The 24,300-nt window shown below is 36.1% G+C and overlaps 2 protein-coding genes across 5 annotated transcripts in view; both read right to left on the reverse strand.

Annotated features, from left to right (window-relative positions):
• Nucleotides 1–720: 720 nt before the first annotated feature.
• Nucleotides 721–11,626, reverse strand: asah2 (N-acylsphingosine amidohydrolase 2). Of its 2 annotated transcripts, none has more exons than XM_079594983.1 (21): nucleotides 11,121–11,626; nucleotides 10,442–10,577; nucleotides 9,914–10,020; nucleotides 9,529–9,672; nucleotides 9,073–9,249; nucleotides 8,823–8,950; nucleotides 8,546–8,623; nucleotides 7,650–7,770; nucleotides 7,229–7,354; nucleotides 7,003–7,089; nucleotides 6,811–6,915; nucleotides 5,713–5,794; nucleotides 5,497–5,612; nucleotides 5,196–5,290; nucleotides 5,052–5,091; nucleotides 4,251–4,349; nucleotides 4,010–4,105; nucleotides 3,756–3,908; nucleotides 2,670–2,726; nucleotides 2,483–2,571; nucleotides 721–1,753 (listed from the first exon to the last, which is right to left on the reverse strand). In XM_079594983.1, exons 2-21 carry the CDS (start codon nucleotides 10,569–10,571, stop codon nucleotides 1,555–1,557), a joined length of 2,229 nt encoding a protein of 742 aa, XP_079451109.1. In that variant the 5' UTR covers nucleotides 10,572–10,577; nucleotides 11,121–11,626; the 3' UTR covers nucleotides 721–1,554. The 2 variants fall into 2 exon arrangements, with proteins under 2 accessions (XP_079451109.1, XP_079451108.1); XM_079594982.1 differs by having other exon boundaries at nucleotides 9,914–10,023.
• Nucleotides 11,627–12,831: 1,205 nt separating this feature from the next.
• Nucleotides 12,832–24,300, reverse strand: part of sgms1b (sphingomyelin synthase 1b) — a 30,616-nt gene continuing 19,147 nt past the window's right edge. For 2 of the 3 annotated variants that reach the window (XM_079594994.1, XM_079594993.1), the window contains exons 2-6: nucleotides 20,525–21,324; nucleotides 19,163–19,280; nucleotides 16,811–16,964; nucleotides 14,142–14,308; nucleotides 12,832–14,056 (exon numbers count right to left, since the gene is read on the reverse strand). In XM_079594994.1, the coding sequence (XP_079451120.1) occupies nucleotides 13,883–14,056; nucleotides 14,142–14,308; nucleotides 16,811–16,964; nucleotides 19,163–19,280; nucleotides 20,525–21,207 (1,296 nt within the window). In that variant the 5' untranslated portion in view covers nucleotides 21,208–21,324 and the 3' untranslated portion in view covers nucleotides 12,832–13,882. Of the gene's footprint in view, nucleotides 14,057–14,141; nucleotides 14,309–16,810; nucleotides 16,965–19,162; nucleotides 19,281–20,524; nucleotides 21,325–22,191; nucleotides 22,554–24,300 lie in introns of those variants that run through there. The other variant, XM_079594995.1, reaches the window with a different exon arrangement.

Here is a 24,300-nt window from a genome sequence, read left to right on the forward strand (position 1 = left end):
AATGCTCAAAGTTCAAAGCAAGATTATTATGACAGAATATGCTAATCAAAGACTTGAAGATAGTTAACTCCACATCAACAACATAAATTCATCAACTAACCATTCAGAAACGTCCTGTTGCTTCTACATGTTGTCACTTCTACTCGAGTCTCTCCATCATTGTCCGACTCGAGTTTAAACATAAAAGGCAGAACAGTTTCTGACATGTTAGTGCTTGTCTGCGTGAGGTAATCGGAGCTGCTAACAACACACACTCTTGAAGCTCCGCCCTCTGCGCCGAGACCAGCAGTTAATTTGCATTTAAAGGGACACACACCAAACGACGCATTCTTACTGACCCTCAAAAAGGGACAAATTTAACATGCTGTAAAAAATTATCTGTGGGGTATTTTGAGCTAAACCTTCACATACACAGTCTGGGGACAACATAGACTTATTTTACATATTGTAAAAACATTACACCACCCCTATAACATAGTGAAATACATTGAGTGGCTCGACCAGCACCATGTGTGATTAAAACAATAAATAAAACTTTTAGTCTGAGTAGCCTACAGATGTTAGATGACTTTACAAAAACACATTATTTCTTAAAGGGATAGTTCACCCCAAAATTAAAATTCTTCATCATTTAGCCTATACTTACCCCCCCCATCTCATTCCAAAAAAAACATAAGACTCAATGATATTAGGCTTTTATTATAACTGGTCATTCTTCAGAACACATTTTTTCTACTGCTTTTAGAAAAAAGTACTACTTTAGTTTGCTACTTTTACTAGAGGCTAGAGGAGAACTGCCCCCCCAACTGAGCCTGGTTTCTCCCAAGTTTTTTTTTTCTTCTACATTCTGTCACCTGATAGAGTTTGGGTTCCTTGCCACTGTCGCCTCTGGCTTGCTTAGTTGGGGACACTTAATATTCAACAATATTATTGATCTGACTGCATTGATACCATTGTATGAGAACTGAAATGAGCTGGACGATGACATCACTGTTTTCTCCAGAGCTGCTGTATTGATACATAAATTAATAACTTTTTTACAACAGAAATGAATCAACACTGAAATGACTTAAGATGGAGGATGCCACTATTTTCTTCAAAAGCTGCTGTACAGCCAAACTAACTTTATTGCATTATTTTCCTGTTATCATTGTAAAGCTGCTTTGAAACAATCTGTATTGTACAGAGCGCTGGGACAATGGGACACAAATTCAAAATAATAGGCCTACATGATTTTATGAAACACATTCAGAAGACATACCCACCTAACTTTAACAGTTTGCCTGTACAATATTGTGAATATTGTATAGTGTCTATTTTAGCAGCAGAGACCAATCAGAAGCTAGACTGGAACAGATCGATATTGGCTACTTTACCAAACAACCATTTCATCTTAGAAATAAAAGTCAGAAAGCTCAATGTTTGTGCATTTGACGTATAGTTGCATGTTTACCTTAGACAACAACATTAGTTTACAGATTGATGCTGTTAACTGCACTGAACAGCTAATATTCTATAGCATATAATGTTCTTCCTCAGTGATACACTGACTGATCAAAAGTAGTAAAAACTTCTGGTGACTTCGAAAGCATCAGAAGCGCCCACGTATGGCATGATGATGGTGTTGTTATCACTGGATTGTTTGTAATGTCCAAAGTGTTGAATCCGGTAGGTTCCTGTCTGCGCTTTGAGCGGGATGTGCCACTCCACTTCTGACCGACTCCGGCCGGCAATTCCTTTAATCCAGTGAAACCTGGTTACACACACATACACAAAATAAGTCAGAATCTTTACTCCTTAATCATAGTAGGCCTAATGCACGCTCGACATTAACGCTTGTCCGGGACAAGTGGATTTTTTGATTAGAACGTCAATGACAAAAAATAGTAATCACTAAACCGAGAGAATGATTCTGATTGTATTACATTTATTGTAATATTGTAAGTTTATTACATGGATATGGTAAGGACAAAATTTTCGGACCAGAATGGCGTTCCAGGATCAACAAAATATGTTGACCCAGGGAGCGCGTCTAACTCGGCAAAATAAGGACTTGCCACACTTCCTCAGGTTTGGCTCTACGCGCAGAATTCAGAAAAACAGAGTTTGAAAACCGATAACAAATGAATCATCATTCAATCAAAACATTTTTAAAGCCATTTTCTCAGTTCCAGTGACGCACTTGAGTTTTGCAATTGCAAATTATGTCTGTCAGTATACATGTACACACTGTCTAATCTACTGTAATTCATTTTAGGATCTTACATGGATTTCGGCCTGAGGAATGAACTGGCTATATAATGTGATAATAATGTGACTCAGCGTTTGCCTTATCGGGGGACAGAGATACTGTCAGCTTTAAGATGGGTTCATTAACACAAGCTCAAAGTAAAAGTATATACGAATCGATATGATAGAAACATTAGCACAGAGAACATTTTAAAAAAAGCCTATACTTTATACAGTTAGTAGAAAGCATTACCTTGTTTCCCATGATGCATCCGTGTGAACTATTTCCCATGTGTTGGTGTTGTTGTGAAACCTCTCCACTGTGACCAATGTCTTATCTCTCTGATATCATAATCACCAAAGATTAGTCATATCTCATGCATAAAAAAAGCATGTTTTGCAAAATATTACTGTAAGGTTACTGCTACTAAAGTACTCACAATATCTCCAGAGTGTCTCGGGTTTCCAGCAACAAACGTGACCGATGCGATTTCTCCCTTTAGAATAAATAAATCACATAAATCTTGTTTATTTACAATAGCAAGCAAGCTTAATTATGTTGCAAGCTTAGCATTCACTAGTTCACTCATTATAATAAAATGCTACATTAGTGATATTTCGGCAAAATTTTGCTGGCAAAAATGTCCACTGTCAATAGCGTAGTGATGTTTGATTCACTCCCCGACAGTTTCTTTCAAAATAAGCAGCTTTCTGTTGGTCAGCGCAGTGAATTTGCATGACCAACTTGAACATGAGTGACATTTGAGCAACACCGCGTGTCCTAACTACACGAGACGCGATAAGATCCAGTGACAAATAATTTGTCTGTCCACACTAGACGCGACGCGACGCGACTGCGAGATGCGTAAAAATCAATCAAAACCCACAGCCAATCAGAACAGCGTGTGGGCGGTTATTGACGGCAATCGTAAGAAAATGGATTGTATCTACATAATCAAGTTCACAAATATTACACCATTTAAACATCATCAAATACATAGGCTACCGAGTTACAAAAACAATCTTTGTCAAAGAATACACTTGTTTGTTCACAGCTTGAACGTTCTTGTTTCCATTCGTTTAATTTCAAGATCTGAGGTGAATTATCCATTGTTGCTTTTACAGCTATAAAGCTGGGAGCACTAAATGATTTTCAAAGTCACATTACACGCTGTTAACATTAAATAAAGCACATAAACAGTACCTGAGATTATCATTGCCACACTTTGTGTTTGTTGTCCCAGCGTGACTTCGCAGAAAAATAGAAACCGTTTCTAAAATAGAATCGGCGCGGCGGCACGACTGGTTAGGACAAAAACTGTGATTAACATGGAAAAGACACCTTTTATCGCGCGTCGTGCCGCTGCGTCGCGTGTAGTTAGGACACGGTGTAATTCGCCCTCAAGGAAAACTCCTGGATTCCTATTGAAATTGCTGGATTTCTCTCACAAAATTTCGTCGAAGCAACGGTATACTATGTATAATCGAACGTTTACTGCATGTAGGCTACATCACAATTGACCTACCACTTTATAGACAGGGTTAACCTGCTGTAAGACGTCACCAAAGGTGGTGTTAGCTGGTGCTACATCATCCACAGGGTCCTTCACTTGATTAAAAAGTTTGTCTTCATCAAAGAAAGGTGGTTCCGGACCCTTAGGCAACTCTCCTATTGTTCCCTGTGGAAGATTGGTTCAGTCGTGAGATCAGACAGATCATTTCAGTTCATTAAAAAGCTACAAAATGACTGCAAGGCAATGAATGGAAAATGGAGAGTTACATGAGCAATAGCTTTGGCAAGTCCTCTGTAGCGCTGGATATAAGCCGAGAGAGTGTGAGGGCCAAAAATGGTGGATGCGCCCTCATATCGCTGGATCTGTGAGAGTAGAAGAAAAACATTTGAAAAGCCAGACCATATAACACATTGAGTCTGTCATCTCGTTTTGACATGTTTTTGTGCCTTGGAGCACCATGTTAATACCATGACTATTACGGTGGTCAAAAAACTGAAGCATATATACCTGATACTCTTCGTATGTAGTGATGTAGTGGGTGTAGATGTTGCAGAGACCAGCGACAACCACCTCTGCATTAGTGAAAGACTCTTGCACCTCCAACTCCTATAAAAACCATGTGATACAGTGAAAAAAAAGATTTTTTTGAAGAATCTACTTCAAATTCGGATTCATAAATGGTGTGTCAAGCTGTTGTGGCAGATTTGATTCCGTTAAATATTGAATATATTGAAGACATGAAAAAGGAGATTAATGAGATTGTTGTTTTATCTTTGTGTTGTTAAAAATTACTACATTTCCGCAGCTTAATATTTTTGTGTAAATTGTGATACACTACCACCATTCAAAAGTGTGGGGTTATTAAAAAATTTTTTTTTTTTTTATCTGGAATAAAAAATTATAAAGCAAGGATGCATTAAATTGACAGTAAAGACATTTATAATGTTGCAAAAGATTTATATTTTAAGTAAATGCTGTTCAGTGAACTTTCTATTCATCAAATAATCCTAAAAAAAATATCATGCTTACAACAAAAATGCAGCAAAAAAAAATCAACATTGATAATAATAACCATTATTCATAACTGGGCAGCAAATCAGCATATCATTTCTGAAGGGTCATGTGACATGTGAACTGGAGTAATGCTGGTGAAAATTCTGATTTTCAATTGCAGGAATAAATTTCACAATGTTTTTTTATCAAACAAATTCAGCCTTGTTGAGCATAAGATACTGTACCTTTTTCAAAAACATAAAAATAGCATAATTATTCCAAACTTTTGACTGGGAGTGCATGTACCGTTCTCACCTTTTTGACTGCCTCCCGTATCCTTCTCCCTGACATGGTACTAGAACATTGAAAACAACTTGAGTTGAGCAATATTGGCTGGTTGTGGAGACACTTTTTCCTATTTTAACACAACTGCTGCTTTTGCGAATCAACAGAACTCACGTGAATTCTCCAGGGACTGCAACTATGGCTAAAGAGCCAATAGTGATGATCTGAACGTCCACAATGGCTGGATGCCATGGGAGAGGTGAATCCAGCTACATGAAAACAGAAATCACTGTTATTATTTCAAAACAAAGAAAACATTTAAACATGTCTTATGAGTACTTTCCATTACCCATTCTCATGCACTGTGTAAAAAGTGGAGTGATTGGCACATTGTTATCTTATGCTTATTAATAACAAAAGATACCGTATTGTACATTAGATTTTGTTTATTTATGAGCTCTACTTGTCCTTATACCTCCCCGGTGCTGAAGAGGATTGGTTTAGGCCAATGACAAGCCTTGGACTCATTAGACGGGGATCCCACAAGCGCATCTCTTATGCCATCCCAAAAGGGGTCTCCATCTGTATCTCCTGGTCACACGAAGAAACATAACCATAATTATCAGATATGTGACCAACAATAAGAACTGTCAAAGTATTTGCTTGTGACATTCATAGCTTATCTCCTTACCTTGTATGAAGTTGAATTCTCCTCCTCCGTCGGTTGTACCAGCGGCAAAACTGTGTCCCAGAGCAGGTTTACACGTCCGTCCCTGGTAACAGAAACAGAAACTTTTTTGCAGTTTCCACAGTTTTGGTAGAGTGTGCTTCTGGCTCAAAGGGTGCATCCACTAAGAATAAGATCAGGGGTGTGCATATTTATGCACAATTCTTCCCTATGGAAGTCTTCACTATGGAAATCAATGGGGCCCCCATCAACTGTTTGGTTACCAACATTCTTCAAAATATCTTCGTTTGTGTACAGCAGAAGAAAGAAATGTGGTTTGGAACAACTTGAGGGTGAGTAAATGATGACAAATCTTCATTTTTGGTTGAACTATCCCTTTAAGGTCTACAGACAGCATCTGTGACAATCAGCTGATAACCATATATAATCATTTTCCTTTCTTTAGTTTGGAAAAACAAAGGGAAATTGTGTTTTTGGTGATGCACTTACACTTTCAGTCTATGACGCAAGACATTTTGGAGGGTTAAAAGCAGATTTACTTAAAGGAATTATGGAGTGATTTTGAAGTTGTATAAAATTGTCCTTTTGAGGTAGTAATACTTGTTTAGGTAGATTAACTTATGCAATTCCAGTGTGTGTTCAATGTAAACAGAGCTTTATCATTATGTCACATCCCCTCCTAGTATAGTTGCATGGAAATTATGGTAACATTAAATGGTTTCACAGACAGGGCTTAGACTAAGCCAGTTTTAGGCATTAGTTAAATTAGGACATTTAAGTAGCTTTTATAAACATGCCTTAGAAAAAAAAATGACTGGTGTGCATCTTGAGATAAAACAATGGCACTGACATATTTCAAGACATCTCAGTACAAGTTGCTTTAAGTTAAAACAGCTCAAACATGTATTTTAGTCTGGGACTAGCTTAAGCCTCGTCTGTAAAACCAGGCAATAATTGTCTAGATGTATCAAGTCAACAGGATAAAAAAAAGAAAAGCTGTTTTAAAACAATGTATATTGTGAAAAGTGGTATACAAATAAAATGGACTTATAGTTCCAGGTCTCATTGCTCGTGTTTTGTGCACAGGAGCCCTGTACTCACTGAATGAGTGGAGTTAAATGGGACAGTCTCATCGGTCATGTTGACCCACTGATGTGCGCCGTGAACCGACCCGTGCAACTCCTGCTTTGCACTGGTGTACAGCTCCTGCAGAACAAACACACTCGGTGAAGAAGCACACTCAGGACACGCAGATACTCATCACCATCAAGCAATGTGACAAGTGACACACACCTTTGCTTTTTTATACATATTCTCTCCTATGATCCTGGTGCTTTCAAACATGTCCTCACCCGGTCCAAAAGCTATGCATTCTTTTTTCTATTGAAAGGCACATGTGAATTAGAACTTGTGAGTGAATATTTACAAGTGTCTAAAACTATTTTGAAATACAAGGTTGTACTTCTTTATACTACAGACAGATTGACAGATAGATAGCGTGTGTCTAATAATAACTCACTCCACCGATGGGGCAGGAGCTGTTCAGGTAGTCACACTTCTCGCCTGTGTTCACACAGACGGGGCCGCGAATGTTGGGAGATGAATCTCCAAGATTACTGGAGGAAAAGCCGGCAACAAAAGGACCCTGGAGGAAAAGCCTAATAAAGATAACTGCCAACATAAGCAGAAATACAGAAATAGTACTATCTTCCATTTAATTTCCACGGCAGATTTTTACTGTCTCACATAATAACATCATTAATTAACCATTGTCATTAAACTTCCTCCGTGTTTACAGCATTCGCATGGGAACTATTGACTTTATTGAGTGGCAAACGTCCTTGTACTCTTCAAGTAGATTACAACTAATAAAGACAATCCATTAACCTTGATGGTGGAGCTCTGCGGAAGGAGGAGTAATTAAAAGGTTGACCTTTTACCTCACCGGGAAGAAAGCCAATGTTTTTCTCCTGCTCGAAGGCATAGGAGGCGTAGCCAAGGTTGTCAGAGCTCACCATGCGATTGGTGTTATTCATACTGACGGGATGGACAGCAAACCAGCTGAGGACAGATGCATAGCCAATGCAGCAATTATTAGTGTATTTTGTATATTTGGCAGAAGCCAAATACCTTAAAGATTCTAAGATCCTACTCTGTTTGCAATGAAACTTGTGATTTTCTGATGTAAAATGTATGTATGTATATATATATATATATATATATATATATATATATATATATATATATATATATATATATATATATATATATATATATATATATATATGTATGTATGTATGTATGTATGTATGTATGTATATATATATATATATATATATATTCATAGAAGCTGCTACTTTAGCTGCTTCTTTGGGCCGCTATATGCAAGCCATCCGCCATATTGGAACAGTCAAAGCCAGTCCGTAAACATCTGAGATCAAGTCGACTGAGCATCTGCAACTGTAGTTAGACGCATGCATAAATATCTATATCTGTAATAGACCGCAGCAGATGATTTTGCAGAAACTAATAAATACAAGGTGTCAGCTGACACAACATTAAAAAGTTACCATAGTAAAAGTAAACACATTTAAAAGTACCATAGTAAAAATCTGTAATATTGAGTACATATCTATAAAAGCACAAACCGACACATTCTCGCCTAAGGTTATCCCATTTCTTTGGGAATTTAAAAACCAGCGTTTTACAACCAGAAGCTACGCAATGTTTTGTCGTCATTGATTCATACAGTGAGTGAAGACACCCTGACCGTTCCAAGATGGTGGGTGTGCCGACATGTCTGGAGCGTATACATATGATAAAAGGTGTATAATACCTGAGCAACCCCATACCATCCCCATCCAGATCTGTGAATTTCATGATGACAATCTGCTTGTCTGTGTTGAATTCATATCTGGGTTGGAAACAAGAGTCATAAATGAACGTGTAGTGACTTTCAGCTGTGTTGTGTTGCGAGTGTTGTTTAATGTGTAGCTAATATAAAGTATTTTTTGATGAAAAAGTTAATACAGTAGGGAAGATTGGGGCTAGTTGTCACACATTTTAATGTAAAACAATTTTGAGCCACTAAACAATTCAGTAAACACACAAACCTGTTTCTCTCCTCCTCAGGGTTGTTCAAGTATGAATGTGGGCTTCTGTTCAAGTTGTTGTCGACTAGTTGTCCTTTATTTATGAAAATTCGCCCAGGTCTCAAATTCCTATGAGCTATATCAATACTCTGATAGAAAGAACATAAATCATTATCAATGACATGTTGAAGGCATTTACATGAGCTAAAGAGTAAGCATTATATAGCTAACATATCAGGAATGTATTTCAAACGAGAGAATACAAGCATACCCTGACTATTCCCCTGACGATGGCTTGTATAGATGGCTTAATATAGCCTTTACTGGTGATCATAAAGAGTGTGTACTGGAAATAGCCACCCAGGCCTGAATGTGTGTGCGTGCCACTCATGACCACATTGTCCTGTCTGTACAGGTCTCCATATTTCGCCTTTAGCTCTTGAAAAACCTAAAATGGTATGAGACAATGACAAATTAACAGATGTAGGGATGAACACAAGGAGAAAGTCTAGTTTGAAACACACAAGTCAGATTCTTAGACATGGTCCTTGTATTCATTTTGTTTAAACATTTTAGTACCAAAATTTGATTTAATGGTTAAGAGATTTAATGGTAAAGAGAGCGAAGAGGCGTCGTCCATCTTGTTTTACAGTCTATGGCATTTACCATGAATACAGAAGACCAAACCCATATAATGCCAGTGAATGTGGCAGTATAGTGTGCATACCTCAAGCCTCAGTCTCTGAGAGACCATGCCGATGTCCGCAGTCACGAACACCACTCTTTTACTGCCGTCATCCACAATGAAGGCTCTACTGAACAGACGTGTGTGGATCCCTCTCGCAGTCTGCTCAGTATTGGCATAACCCATCTTTCCCAAGGAGAAAAATACAAAACATCAGCATTCACAATGGCCTTATCTGTCCCTTATCAATACATCTGATCAATGGACAGTCATAAACATTATCAGACTCTAACATCTGAGGAATATTAACTTTCATAAACGCCTCACCAATAATCAACCAGAACAACTGGCAATAGATTTTCTTCAGAGTAAAATCAAATGATCAGAATCAATATAAAGAAATCAGCTGAGCATAAATGAAACTAACCATGGGCAGATCCGCCACAGGCCCAGTGCAGTCCGCACGACCCACACCGATCAGGTACGGGTTCTCTTGAGGATTTACTGTGGGGGCCGGTTCCTCTGGAGTCACTTCTTCTGGTGCACAAATTATTCAAACCAGACACAATATGAGTTTGAAAAAATGACACATGTCTAAGATCACTAGTGCTTGCTTATATTATATGCACTCTCCGACAAAAATTATTGCTCAGGAAAAATACATGATATATAGTTGTACTCAAAGAAAAGGTTCATATATAGAACATTTAAGAAGTTCCCATTGTGGGATAAGTTTATAGATTTAGTTTACATTTATTTTTATTTTTATTACATTTTATGAATTAAACAGCTCATAAACATACTTTTTCACTAAAAAACAACATTTCTCCTTAAAACCTTTTTGGCATGAAGGGTTGTTTAAAATTGAGTATAGAACCACATTGAACCTTTTTTCTAAGAGTGTGATTTAACCAAGTGTACGGTTCAGAAGATATACTTTAAAACATTTAATTACGTTTTTCCGAATCCAGTTTGAGGGCCAGGACCGTGATAAGCCCCACTGACACTGCTGTCATCAAAAGGAAGAGAACTATGAGCGAGATCTCCAGACCATTGAGACGACAGCACACAGTCTTCCGTGCCATCCTTCACTGACACACACAGAACATATACTTGTCAGGCAATATACAAAAATATGGTAACACTTTATTTTACAGTGTCCTTGTTACATGTAGTTACTATACTATATCCATATATAATACACAATGATTGAAACACAAATCCATATATAAAGTATGTGTTGCTAAACGTAATCACGTGCACACAACCATTCAAAAGTGAAGTTGATAAGATTTTTATGTTTTTGTGTCTCTTATGATCACAAATTTATTTGATAAAAAAAACTTATATATTTTAAAATATTTTTGTATCATTAGTATAACGGTATTCTATTTTAATAATTTTTTTAATGTAATGTATGATGGCGACGCTGAAGTTTTTCTTCAATGTCACATGATCCTTCATAAATAATTTTGTGGTGTGTCATGTATAGCATTTCTTGTTACTACAGTATAATATATATAAATATATATATATACACACACACATGCATCCACATTGATACCAGCAACATTCCAGTACAAGCATTATACATTATCAAATAATTACTGTATAATATGTGGAAAACTACTTACATGTGTTAATCTTGGTGCAAACTCAGTAAATGGTGTAGATTTTGTGCAGAAGAAACAAATGAATCCAGTGTGGGAATAGTACACACTTATAGTGTATACAGTGCAAGGACAAAGGTGGTATTCTCTCGTTTATAGCCGTATTTAATGTTGACAGTGTGAAACCAAACTCTCAGATTAGATTAGATTAGTTGCATAACTCTTGAGATACCAAAGACCATCAAGACGTTAATTTTAACTACAGAGGGAATTTTTCAGTTAATGATAAATGTCACACACAAAAAAGTCAAATGTAGTAAATATTTATAAAACAAATTTAGTGGTACATACATTTCACTGTACATAAATCTGCATTTCTGAATGCTTCAGTTTCTTCAACAGAATTGGGAGGTCCTGTTGGGATGCAGCAAATCAAACAAAATCCTTTTTTGCTGTGGCAAAAAATAGTGTAGTTCGTATACGCTTAAACTGCACATTCAAAATCAGAGTAATGTTTTTTCACCATTTTCTGTATGCCACGTGTGTCCAAAAGTAACATTTGCCAAGTGCCAAATTATAAATAAACTGGTGAATAAATTAAGGGATTTTTTTTTTTTGCCCATTAAAGAGGTCCTTGATTATGATTTCACTTTTTTTAACATTAGTTAGTGCGTAATGTTTCGGTTTGAGCATAAACAACATCTGCAAACGGAGAATTTTTTTTTTTTACAGAAATTGACTTTTAAGGACTATAACAAACGGCTGGTAGGGACTACAATGAGATTCTTCCTGGGTTGGTGACATCACAAACCCTAAAATTTACATAAACCCCGCCCCTGGGGACACGCAATAAAGGGGGCGAGGTCATGTTGGGCTGCTTTAGAGAAGTTCAAAGTTTAACTAAGCAGAACTAGCAGATTTTTATTTTGTACTTAAACATTTCAAGTTAAGAACAATTAAAATGTATGAGTACACTAATTCATACAATTAACTTAAACCTTTCATGTAATCTCAATGTGAACACCTTTATTAGTATAAACTTAGCTTTAACAAGCTAATCTGCTAACATACTAATTTGCTAACATATTAGCAACGGTATGTTATTCAGAAGTACTTTCTGTATGAGCGCAACAATATAAAGTTATTATTTGCTCTCAAATCAATCTCATGCACCACTTGTCACCATGATGGTAACAATCCTAAAACCAACATTAACAGAAATTCTTCTAAATTAGCATAACAAAACATTAATCAATACTAAATCTCTCACTTAACATTAGTCTGGCACAAAAAAAAAACACATTATATTACACTTAATTTTAGCATTTACTCTCCCTTTCGAGTGCCATCGGCAAAGGATGCTGGGAAATAGACATCCCAGCCATTTCAGTTAAACTTAAGTTTGCCTAAATTAAAAACAATTATTTCATAAAACTCAAAACAATGAAACGGTTCAGTTCACTTAAAATATATCAGTTCTGTGAACTTGAAAGAAAAAGAAAGTGCTAAATACTCATAAAAGATAATTTGACTGAACTAATTAGTTTAATTTAAGTTTGTCCTACTCAAACCAATTAAGTATTTTGAGCGTTAGAACGACGTATATATTTGTCTACCAAATTGCAAACTTTTAAGCACAATCCTTTAAATTAAAATTGAAGATCACGAGAAACATTGATAATTTCGACAATTCTGTCTACAGTCACAAAAATAAAAGAATAATACAAAGCAGTTTTGTGCTAATATTTGTAATTTATTTGTTTGTCAAAGGACGAACACCTCCTACTATTACATCACAATAGCAGCTTGTTGAATAGTGTGGTCAATGGGACAGAACATCTGTTCTGGCTTGCGGAAAGGATGGATCGGGTCACATCGTTCTTGTCATTCAAACCCAGAACAACCTCCAGAGAGTTCAGTAAGAGGCATAAAGCACCAGCTGTCTGACAAAATATGATACAAAGACATTAATAAATACTTTCCGAAAACAACAACAGAGAAATGTTTATGGACAACCAAATTAGCTTTGCCGACACGGTCATGGAAATACTCTTTCAAAACGCGCAGGGTTGTTACATTCGGGCGACGAGGTGAGTTCTGTTTCAAGCATATGTGGTTCGCAAAGAGTGGTTACAGCACGACCACCCTGAATATAGTCCAAAACACTGAAATTGTCTTTGAATGAACATAAATACAATGCAGTTGACTGCCAGAACAACATTACCTCTGAACTATTAAGGCACTGAGGAGGAGCATTAGATTATCCAAACAATATATTTAAAAAACAAAGAATTAGTTCAAAAAATACAAATTATATATTCATATAAACCTTCTCTGACAGCACACTTTGTTTAGCAAACGACTAGAAAAATGTAAGGCTGTACAAAACTGATTTATCTTGCTCATACTTGCAATATTTAATGTGTCAATAAATTGCTTGAGTTAACAAAAATATCTTGAGAAGATGGCTTTATGCCTGTAAACGGGGGCAAAGATACTTGGAGACACTCTCAAGTTATTCGGGAAAATAAATAACTTCCTGGCTCATTTTTTATTGATGCAAGATGATATTATAGGACATCGCAAGCCACTTGCTTATCCCTGACCATGGTTTCGTCTCCATCGTTCTGAGCCCCATACGTGATAAGTTTTACATCCAAAAGTCAATCCTGTGAGGACGCTTTGGATGACTAGTCTGTTAGTTAAAGGGATTGGCTACAATGTCAGGCTTGTTCCGGCACTTTGGGCACATGTTTTGGAGACCAACTTCCAAAATTGCACGTCAGTCAGTCTGAATCTATCCGCGTGTACTTCACGTGACCCCACTGCAGCGATCGCCACGAGAAGGGCTTCTGGTAACGGCGGGGGACGGCGGCAGGAACATTGTTTTCCAGGTACTGGAAAAATCTGTACCACCACACATGAGCGAATAAGTTGGTCTGGGATGTCTCTTTGAGCGCCTAAAACAGATGCAGATGGTTAGAGGTTAAAACACAATAGAGCTCTGAATGGAAACGTTGACGACGTCGAAACATGCAAACGTACTTGTTGGTTAGCCATCGTGTGATACCACCAGAAGAGACGTGTGGTGATGAAGTAGGCCACAACAACATCAATCGTGTAGTGGTCATGAGCAAGAAGAATGCAGAACACTCCTATTGCACACAACGCCCAGCAGCCCCAGTGGTACCACCAGAACCTTCTAGGGGAATCTGTGAGGTGCGAGAAAGTTACGGGGAGTTATAACAGAGAATGCTTTTTTTTAGTCCTCCAGTAAAGTGGAGAATTACAGAACCAAAGGTGTAGTTCATCACATTAACTATCAACGTGATCCACTGGCATTGACAACCAGTGTCACAACACGTTGTCGTCTACATTTTGAATATTTGTTTAATTCATAATGCATTTTTGTTCAATTTTGACCCAAAAGAGATACATAATTGTGTAAAAAAAAATTCAATCATTTAAAATGTTAGATTGTTTAAAAGGCTTTTTTAAGAGATATAACCATTGTCACACCTTTTGTGCAGGTCCATTATGAGGTTTAGCCTCTTTCCCATATCTCACACACACTTTTGGGACTGAATACTGTTGATAAACATGCATATGAATGCCTACTGATGAACTATTGCAGCATTAAAAAAAATGTACAATGAAAAGGCTATATTTTTGTTTGAAAACATCTTAAGAGTAATATTGATGTTGTTTTGTTAGAAAAAAAAAATGTATGTTTAGTTTTGGAACAACATCTTCATGTTTTTTTCAGATACTTTGGACATGCGTTTTGAACCAGATCCTATGAAGATGTTTGGAGTTTCGGAAGAATTTTAGAGACTACATTGGCACAACAACAGTTTGTTTCATATGGGTTAATCTCTAGCAAAAAACTTAGTCTTTTATTTTGGAATAAAAAGGAAGTTCCAACTCTCAAAATATGGCTGACAGAGTTGACTTCTACATTTAGACAGAATTAGGTACACCCTAAAAGACAAGAGTTTGTTATTTGAAAAAGTTTGGTCTCCTTTTATTTATTTTCTGCAAGCTTGAGATTAATATGTTTGTCAAGTTTTTCTTTTCAATTATTATTACCCTTATGTATTTTTCATGCATATTTGTTAGAATGCGTTTCATTTGTTTGCATTTTTTTTTTAAAGTGATTTTCTGCAACAAAAAAAAAAAAAAGATTTAAACTTGAATAAAAGAATATGTATGATTCATAAATTTGAGCAGTCTGGGCCCGTATCCCTAAAGAATTTTTGTGCAAAAAGTGGCTCCTAGCGGCCAAATTCTAAGAAAATTCTCAGAGTCATGACGTTTTCTCAGAATTTCCCCTAAAAGTGACACGAAAATCCCAGTTAATATAAAAGCTATTCCTCAAGATTCCTAGCGCTTAAAAGGGCTCCTAAGGCGAGATCTGCTAAGAGCAGGGAAGAGGACTTTTAGTGGCTTAGGAGTTCCCCTAAGCAGCTGCACAAAATGGCCAACAGAGGAGGCAGGAGAGATGTCCTGCAAACACTGGACAATCACAGACATTGATAAAATCTGAGCCGTGTTACCCTCGTTAAGACCACACTGAGTTGTAACGTTGCAATTTCTACTTCATTAAGGACAGCCCCTTGAGATAGGCCATCTTGTTTTCAATGGGGTCCATATGGGAGTGAAAGTACAAAATATGCCAGCTAGGATATTAATATGAGCAAATAAGACACAAATCATTATTTGAACAGGGTGTAATGAGCTTAAGTTTCCACATATTTTAGATTCTAATGTTAGGCTATAACCCCTACAGCTTACTATTCATTTTCCAGATATTTTCTTGAATGTGAAATATTATTTACAATTACAGTCTGCATAAGATTAGAGTGTATAATTATCTTTATTGATTTGAGGGTACATCCTTTGCTCATTATCACCAAAAGTTCATTTTCATCAAACTTGTAGGTTCAACCAATCACGGCTTTTGAAATGATGACTCATACCTAGCAACGGGGTCAACCACACCTCCTCACTAAGATAGGATTTTCCATCCATTCCTTGCTCAGAGTTCACTGAAAATGTTCTGGAATCACTTCTAAGCTAAAACTCCTGGCAAGGAATTTTTAGGTTAAGTTATGAGCTCTCTGAGAGGATTCTCAGAATCTTTAGGGATACGGGCCCTGGAGTTCAAAGGAATTTAATGAAATTTGTTAATTTCAATGGAATACTGGTAATTCTCAGATTAAATGTTCTTTTAAATTTCACATAATTATATATTCAAATCAAATTTATCATGGGTATTGTAAAAGCTCATAAAATTTTAACTTTTTAAATAATATTTGAATAATAAAAAGGGTGATGGATATAACTTTAAAATTGCTATGCATTCACTCATTTAAGAGAAGTTACTAATCAGATGTAAATTTTTAGTTGACAAATATTAAGTTACACTTGCTTTATAAGCCTTATGTTCCATCTGCTCCAAACGGACCTTATTATTTTAAATCCATTATAGGCGTTTAAAAATATTCCACTTAAAAATTAAACTTGTTTTAGTGAATATTTGGCTTGAAAAGTGTTTTTTGCATAAAATAAATGTCAAATCAGTTTGATTTTATTGTAATCTAATGCAATACCCTTTATACATTTTTAAGTGTGCATGGTACCACTATATAATCAAAACATGTGCATAAACTGTCCACTAGGGGGCAGTGTTGTCAAAAAAACCGTCTACTCACACTCCTTCATGAAGAGATAAGTAAGGGTGAGCATGACAGTATGGCCACTGTACAAGTAGTCTCCACACAAGTTATGGGAGCCTGTGATGGTCAGACCCCCTCCTGCGATCAACTTCATCACCCGCCGTATCCGAGATTCCCAGTCGCCATACAGCTGCCAGACACAACAAACAAGCATTAGTATGATGTTATTGTCCCAGAATTCTTTAATCTATTTTCATCCACCGCTTAACCTTGTTTGTTTCTACAAACTCAGCATGTTCATGTCAAAAACAACAATAGCCACTTTGAGGCGCAACATAAAAGCAACAATGGCTTCTAGAAAGCGACGTTCTTGGCCTTTATGTCCAGGCTTTCTTTTAGCAAATGCGACAGGAAATCAGGTTCTAACGAAAGTGAACAAGTTGGTGGGCTTGATAATAAATGTTTCCTGCACATCCCGTGGTGTGGATTTCCGGTCTTATGTAGCTAGTGTGTGTTCACGACATCCTATCCGCGACATTGAGTCACACACACAGTTGCAAAAGGATCAGCAGTGAATAATCATAGCGACACTAGAGCAGATTCACTCAAAACAATCATTTCATTTCACAATAATGTTGCTCATTGTTCCGGTGGGTGCAGTCTTTAAGATTCATAAAGTCCAGAAAGAGGCCCACTTGTTTTTTTTTTGTTGTTGTTTTTTACACCAAAACTCTTCAAAAGTGTGTGTGGCTGCACTTTAAATACATTTTAAAAATGTAAACCGTTGCATATTTAAACTCTTTCCCTGCCAAAGTTTTTTTTTAAGTCACCAGCCACCGCAAGCATTTTTAATTGATATTTTTATGCCCCCAGAATATTTTGTTGTATGAATATCTGAACATGCAATATATCAAAAGGAAGAACAGAGCCTCTGCTAAAAGCAAAAAAAAAAAAAAAAAAATTATTCTAGCTTCATGCTTTTTTTATCTATCAACATTTGGAATGTGGATGTTTTATTAAAAAAAATGCAGCATTTTGAGCAAAAAGCTGAGAAAAACATCCACACTACATCCAAATTGGATTCAGAACGATGATCAAAACACAGATGGAGTAGATCGAGTCCATCAACATCCCCAAAGCTTCACGGTCCTATAAGCTCGTCCTGGATCGACATTTCATTCAGTAACATTAAACAGCATATGAATAAAAACTGCTTAAATGTTGATGATCACGTTATTTTACATGCATCTGCTTACATATGCTATCGCTATTTCTGCTCATTTTTCGCCTGTGTTTTGATCAGGAGATCCAGTACTCTTTCAGAAGATGTCATAGCGCCCCCTACCGAATAACAGTGAAAACACTGACATTTCCCTCAATGGCAGGGAAAGAGTTAATTGATCAATGGCTTGTGTTGAAACTGGATTCCTAATTGGATTCAATACAATTCACCAAAAATCACACTATGAAAAAAAATTAGTTCTTCTCACACATTAAAAAAGTATTAACATATTTCCAATGTTCTATCCCCCTGTGTCTTCCTCAATATAAATGGGTTCCCAGAGCATATTAAAAGAAACACAGATAAAAATAGCACACTTCATATTTTCCATGAACGGCTTCTCCATTCAATGTGAAATATGTCCCTTCATGACCTCTGCTCTCAGGACATTTATAGAACAGTCACAAATTCTTTACATCAACGGTTCAAAACATAGATGGTCGACTGACCCATCCTGGTACAGAGAATGAACTGAACGGTTCTGGGATGAAAATACAAATAATAATAAATTCTAACATTTTGTAATCTTTCCTACAAGTGAAGCATCATACAGTATTGATCATTACAAGAGCTAGGAAAATAACATGGCCCTTTTTACTCGTGTAACAGAACAAAAATTCATCAAGAATATTCACTGGATCAAAAAAAAAAAAATCATAACATAATCATATATATTATAAGAGAAACACACACATACTTTTATTGGTTTGGTCTAATGTTCTCAAAGCTGTTCTTATACTATGTGAATACTACTGACATCAAGATTTTCAATGAATAATGACTTAAATTTCAGGTTGTTTGAAATGAAATGAAAATGAAATGAATTCCAGTTCTCTCACTAAAACTGGAATATAGTCTTGGGAAATTAGGCATGAGTAGCATGGACTTTTATTTAAGATATTATTGCATTGTATCGGAAGCTTTAAATGGATTTACAATTCTCTGTCATTATCTGGAATATTATATGGTGTGGGGGTGATACTCCTTTAACTGGCCAACATGCTTGCCTAGGAAGTCAGTTGTGCTGATTATGAAGTAACTATGTTAAAACAACATAACAAATAATATGAGAAAAGGAAAAGACAGTGAGATTATTTCGTGGTTACCTTCGGAGAGCATTTGAAGTGCATGCCAGGCACAGGAAGAGTAGTAATGTACATGGTGATGCACCTGTAGAGGTACAGCGTCCCGACTATGAAACAGAAGCGTCGACCAACAATTGATCTGCGGAAGGAAGATGTGGTGATATATTCATATTAGTGAACTACAGTGATTTGTTTTACAGATATTCATTCATTTAAAAAAAAAAAAAAAAAAAAAAAAAAAACATTATATATATATATATATATAAAATATTTGCATTATGGTAATGAGAACTTGAGGGAAATTATGCTTACCGGTAATTGTCTTTGAAATATTATTTACATTTTTCATTCATATTACAGCAATGAGAACAAAATATTCAAAATGTTTTTTTTTTTTGCTTTAGAGTAATTAGTATATTTTCTTGCATTAATGACCATGCAAGTAAAAATTGTGCTATTGTCATAAAATAATATTTATAAAATAACATAATAAAAATATGATTTAATGTCATTAAATAACATATAATTTTATCATAAGAAAGGAGAATGAGAATCATATTTTCTTTCCTAGTGGTAATGATAGTTTTAGTGAAAATGGTGCTTGTTACGAATTATTATTCTTTATTTTATTATTATTATTCATATAAGAGTAATCAGAAGGAAATACTTGATATACTTGAATCATTTTGAGCAAATAATTACAGTTAAAGTTAATTGAGGTGAACACTGCATTTAATTGTCTTTAATTAATTTAATTAATAGTCTGAAAAATAAAAATTTAATGTATTACGTATTTCTATTGAATTTGGGGTGAAGGAAACATTTAATTTATTTTGTTTATGTTAATGTTAATTTAAGTGAAAACTGTGCATGCTTGACATATAAATATTGTCAAAATCAGCAAATTCTCTTCACTGTTTTTAAGCCAAATTTAATTTATGTATTTTTTAGGGCTGTTAAACGATTAATCGATTAACGATTATTATTTATATATATATATATATATATATATATATATATATATATATATATATATATATATATATATATATATATACACACACACAAGTTCATGTATATATTTAAGAAAGATTTGTTATTTATATATAAAACATTTATATATAATATAAATTATATATAATTCTATATACAGCATATACATGCAAATATTTCTTAAATATATACAAGCATGTGTGTGTATTTAAATAATAAATGTGTGTGTGCTGTGTATAATTATTTTATATGTAAACAAACTTTTATTTTGGATGCGATTAATCGTTTAACAGCAATGTGAATCTGGAGTGAAATATTCCCGAGGCAGGTTTTGTGACATTATTCATGAAAGAATACGCATACACAATGTGTGCTACTTAGAAAACTCACTTGTGTTTTAAGAGACTCCACTGTATGATCCACAAGACCACCAGAATCATTCCGTTGATCTCGCATACAGAGAAAGCCCACTCCACCCGGTCAAAAAAGTCAAAGAACTTGTCAGGGAGAGGTGGAGTTGCCTCCTTAGGAGGCACGCGTTCATGGACCACAGAAATAATGACGGTGGTGAAGACGAAGCAGCATAAGGCATAGACAAAAGCCACGGCGGTCTTTCCCCATTCGGGAGGGAACTGCGGAGAAGCTGGCTCTGGTATGGGAATCTGCACCAGTTCCTTGTGGAAGCCGTTCACCACGCCATTCCGCGGAGCCTTGCCGGTGCTCCCGGCATTCCCGTTATGATTCAACACCATGTGCCCATTGGCATGTCCATTCTTGTGAACATCGATGTGATGCTCGATCTTAAGAGTCTCTATCTTTTCCAGGAGCAAAAGACCACCATCTGCCGTGACCCTGGAGAGGGAAGCCCTCTTGAAGTCCTCCGTGGTAAGATGTAACAAAGCCTGTCCGTCGTAGTTTCTCAACGGTTCAGAGTATTCCTGCAAACCCTGATCGGTCAGCCAGAGCGAGACCTCCTCCTCAGACCACGACTCTACTTTATTCATATCAGCCCTTGAGCTTGTAGAAACGTAATGGAGAATCCGACATAGGCACACACTGCTACGAAACACCATGTCCTTCCCCGACCATGCTCATTACAAGGGAAGGGCTCCGGGGAAGTCTGGCTCACAACTTCCAGAAGTTTAATCCAAATATGACGCACACCTACAACCCCTTCATAAACGTCTGTCCTGTAAGAGAAAGGACAAAAGGAAAACTTGTTCAGACATCTAAATACAGACATACAAAGCATCTTTTTGCCCAACATTTTCTAATACGCTTCACCCAAGGGTTGATATAGGTAACTAAAACCATAAAAACCATTTTGTTATTTGAAATATAATGAATGTTAACTGAAAAAACTGAAAAAATATATATATATTAAAAAAAAAACTTATTTCAGCTAGTTGCCAAAGATATGTTTCTTTTCTTTTCTTTTAGCTTAACTTGATATACTAAAAATTACTAAAACTTAAATAAATAAAAGAACTATAATATCTCAATGATACTTAAATAACACTGCTTTATTATATTTCACACGTTTTCACACATACATTCAGAAAAAAGGATCGGACACGAATTCTCATTCTTTTTAGAATTTTAGAATAATTCCCACATTTTAGAATAATATTAAAGTCATTAAAAGTATAAAAAAACATAAATGGAAATATGGGAAATATATGGTGACCAAGACATTAAACAAATGACAAGTATCAATGAGTAAATGTAAAAGTAATGATATATTTTATTTTAGCTTTGTCAAAAATGCTCTATAAATATATAAACAGTAGCTTTGGAAGAAATGTATTTTCTAAAGTTGTATTCATCATTTTATTCATATTTAGGCACAAAACTAATTTCAAGTTTTTAAAAACAAACCTTAAAGCTGATCTTAAGATCTTTAAGCTGACAAATAAATAGTCAAATCTGTTTTCAGTAGTTTTTACATGATAGCAAATGCATGAAAAGATTGAAGATTCACAGCTACAAGAGTGCAACAACGCCCAGTGAGTTACGCAATATGGCAACAGTTAAAAAACACTTGTAACTGTACTCACAAGTTTAATTTTCCTCCCGAGTTCACCATAATTTACTGTCAAGAGCAGAAACTCCTTAAAAGAAACTTTTCCAAACTCCATGACATTGGAGCCATGCAGTCAACACAGCAAACCGTGAACTGCTACAACCGCCTGCTATATTTAATCCTCTTTGCATGTACAAAAAGCAGCACATTTAGTTCTCAGAACAGCTGGGGGCTGGAGCAGAAACACACTGATCAGGACCACATGCATCGACTGACTGAAGAATTTCAGGAGCTCTCGCCTCGAGTGTGTTTGCATGGGTGTGGCAGGACTGTTTACATTACAGCGGCGGGGGAAGGGAACTATCCATCATGGACAACATCTGGCTTGCATTAGTCAATGAAACTAACGGAATGAAAACTTTTCATTAGCATATACAAAAAAAATAAAAAATACAAGCAATAACCAATATATACTAAAGAATTTACTTGAAGCAAAACTCCAGCATGTGTTGCTTGACTACGGAAAAAATATATATTATGATAATGTAATGATATAAGACATATAACAATAATTATTCATAAATAATTAGACTGACAGATTGAAGTCAGCGATTTCAGCAATCCTATAAGATCATTACAAATCACACTGTACGACATGGATCTAATAAACTTGGGTACGACTATGACATGTACGATGATTAAATCTTTTGAGTCGTAGGCTGCCACGCAAGATAGTATAGAAGAATAAAACGTTATCAGCATGCACTAGTGGTAAACAGAGAAGGATGAATCGCACTTCGCAATTGTGGTTTTTATAATGTGAGCTGGAATAAAAAAAAAAGAGGAAGCGAAAAAGGAGAATATGGACGCGGTCATAGCTAGGGAAAAGATCTTGCAAATGGAGCTGAAGTTAAGTGGTTTTAAGTTTTAGTGCCATGTCGGATTGATCAACACGCATTTCGTGTTGCATTTTTTTTTTGGCTATAGTCAGCACATGTAGGTCGTAGCAGCAAACACACTGGGAGATGATCAGGCAAAATTTCTTCAAAATGATCTTAGGCCAACTTTGGCTGCAAGACCAGGACAACGGCCATCTTTGAACCTCTCTCACTTGTACGCCGTATAGAGCACCGTTAAAGAGCCATGACCACAGAAATCCCCACGATTGGTCGATCATCATCTCTTTTCTTCTCTGATGACATGTTTACTGGCACGAGGGCGGGACAACCTTTCAAATACACGAGATCACCGCAATAACACAAACCACAACCATCCAATCAATTCCTGATGGGACTAAAAGAATCTGGAACGCTACAGTTTTTCTAGTTTGATAAGCAGTTTCACTCGGATATACGTTACAATAGGAAGAAAAGACTATCGCAATGTCTGTTTGCATATTACATGTTGTTAACATGCATGTTATATCTTAATTTTAACAATTTGTCCATGTATTTGTTTTAAAGTGCCCCAATAATGTTTTTTTTTCGAATATTCCCTTTCATGCAGTGTGTACTCGCTGTTTGTGAAAGTTGTTAAGTCGAAAGTGCCCGATAAATGACAGACTTCCCTCTGGTGACGCAGGGCTTCACCAATCATTTATTTGCGGTTAAACTCAGTCTCCACCCCTGCTTTCATTCACCTCCACTTTTGAGTGCCATGCCCACATCTCAAAGACCAATCAAACTCATGCATATATATGCAAGTCCCCATCCTACTTTTTTGTGCTTAGATGCTGTTTAAGCGGAGTACACAAGAAATAATGTAAGGGGTCCTTATTTCTACACACTTGCAATGGCCTTCCTTCCTGTCACAACTTGTATTAGAGTGCAACTGTGGTTTCCTGCAATGTTCTTACTTTGGCAAGCAACCCAGTTTAAAATCACAAGCTCAAGTCAAAATAACGGCACTATTCTAACATCCCCACTTTCTTTAAGCAGCTATCCAGAATACTTCATTCTGATTGGTCATGGCATATTGAGCTTGATCCATGTTTGTTTTTGTTTTTTTATGAGTGCTAAACTTTTTATTGGACTGCTGTCAACATGTCATCATGTTTACTACCGACTGTAATTACAATGGCCTTGGACCGTTTCAGTATGAATTTATATACATTTATAATAACGTATATGGTGGGCATAAAACC

This window comes from Phoxinus phoxinus (assembly GCF_949152265.1).
Source record: "Phoxinus phoxinus genome assembly, chromosome: 21".
NCBI classification, from domain to species: domain Eukaryota; kingdom Metazoa; phylum Chordata; class Actinopteri; order Cypriniformes; family Leuciscidae; genus Phoxinus; species Phoxinus phoxinus.

Excerpts from the sequence above, each read along its gene's own strand:
- asah2 (XM_079594982.1), bottom strand. The coding sequence starts at position 10,571 with ATGGCACGGAAGACTGTGTGCTGTCGTCTCAATGGTCTGGAGATCTCG. Across the intron at positions 7,771-8,545 it reads GATGGTATGGGGTTGCTCAG|CTGGTTTGCTGTCCATCCCG; the intron begins GTATTATACACC and ends ATCTGTCCTCAG. Across the intron at positions 4,106-4,250 it reads CTACATACGAAGAGTATCAG|ATCCAGCGATATGAGGGCGC; the intron begins GTATATATGCTT and ends CTACTCTCACAG.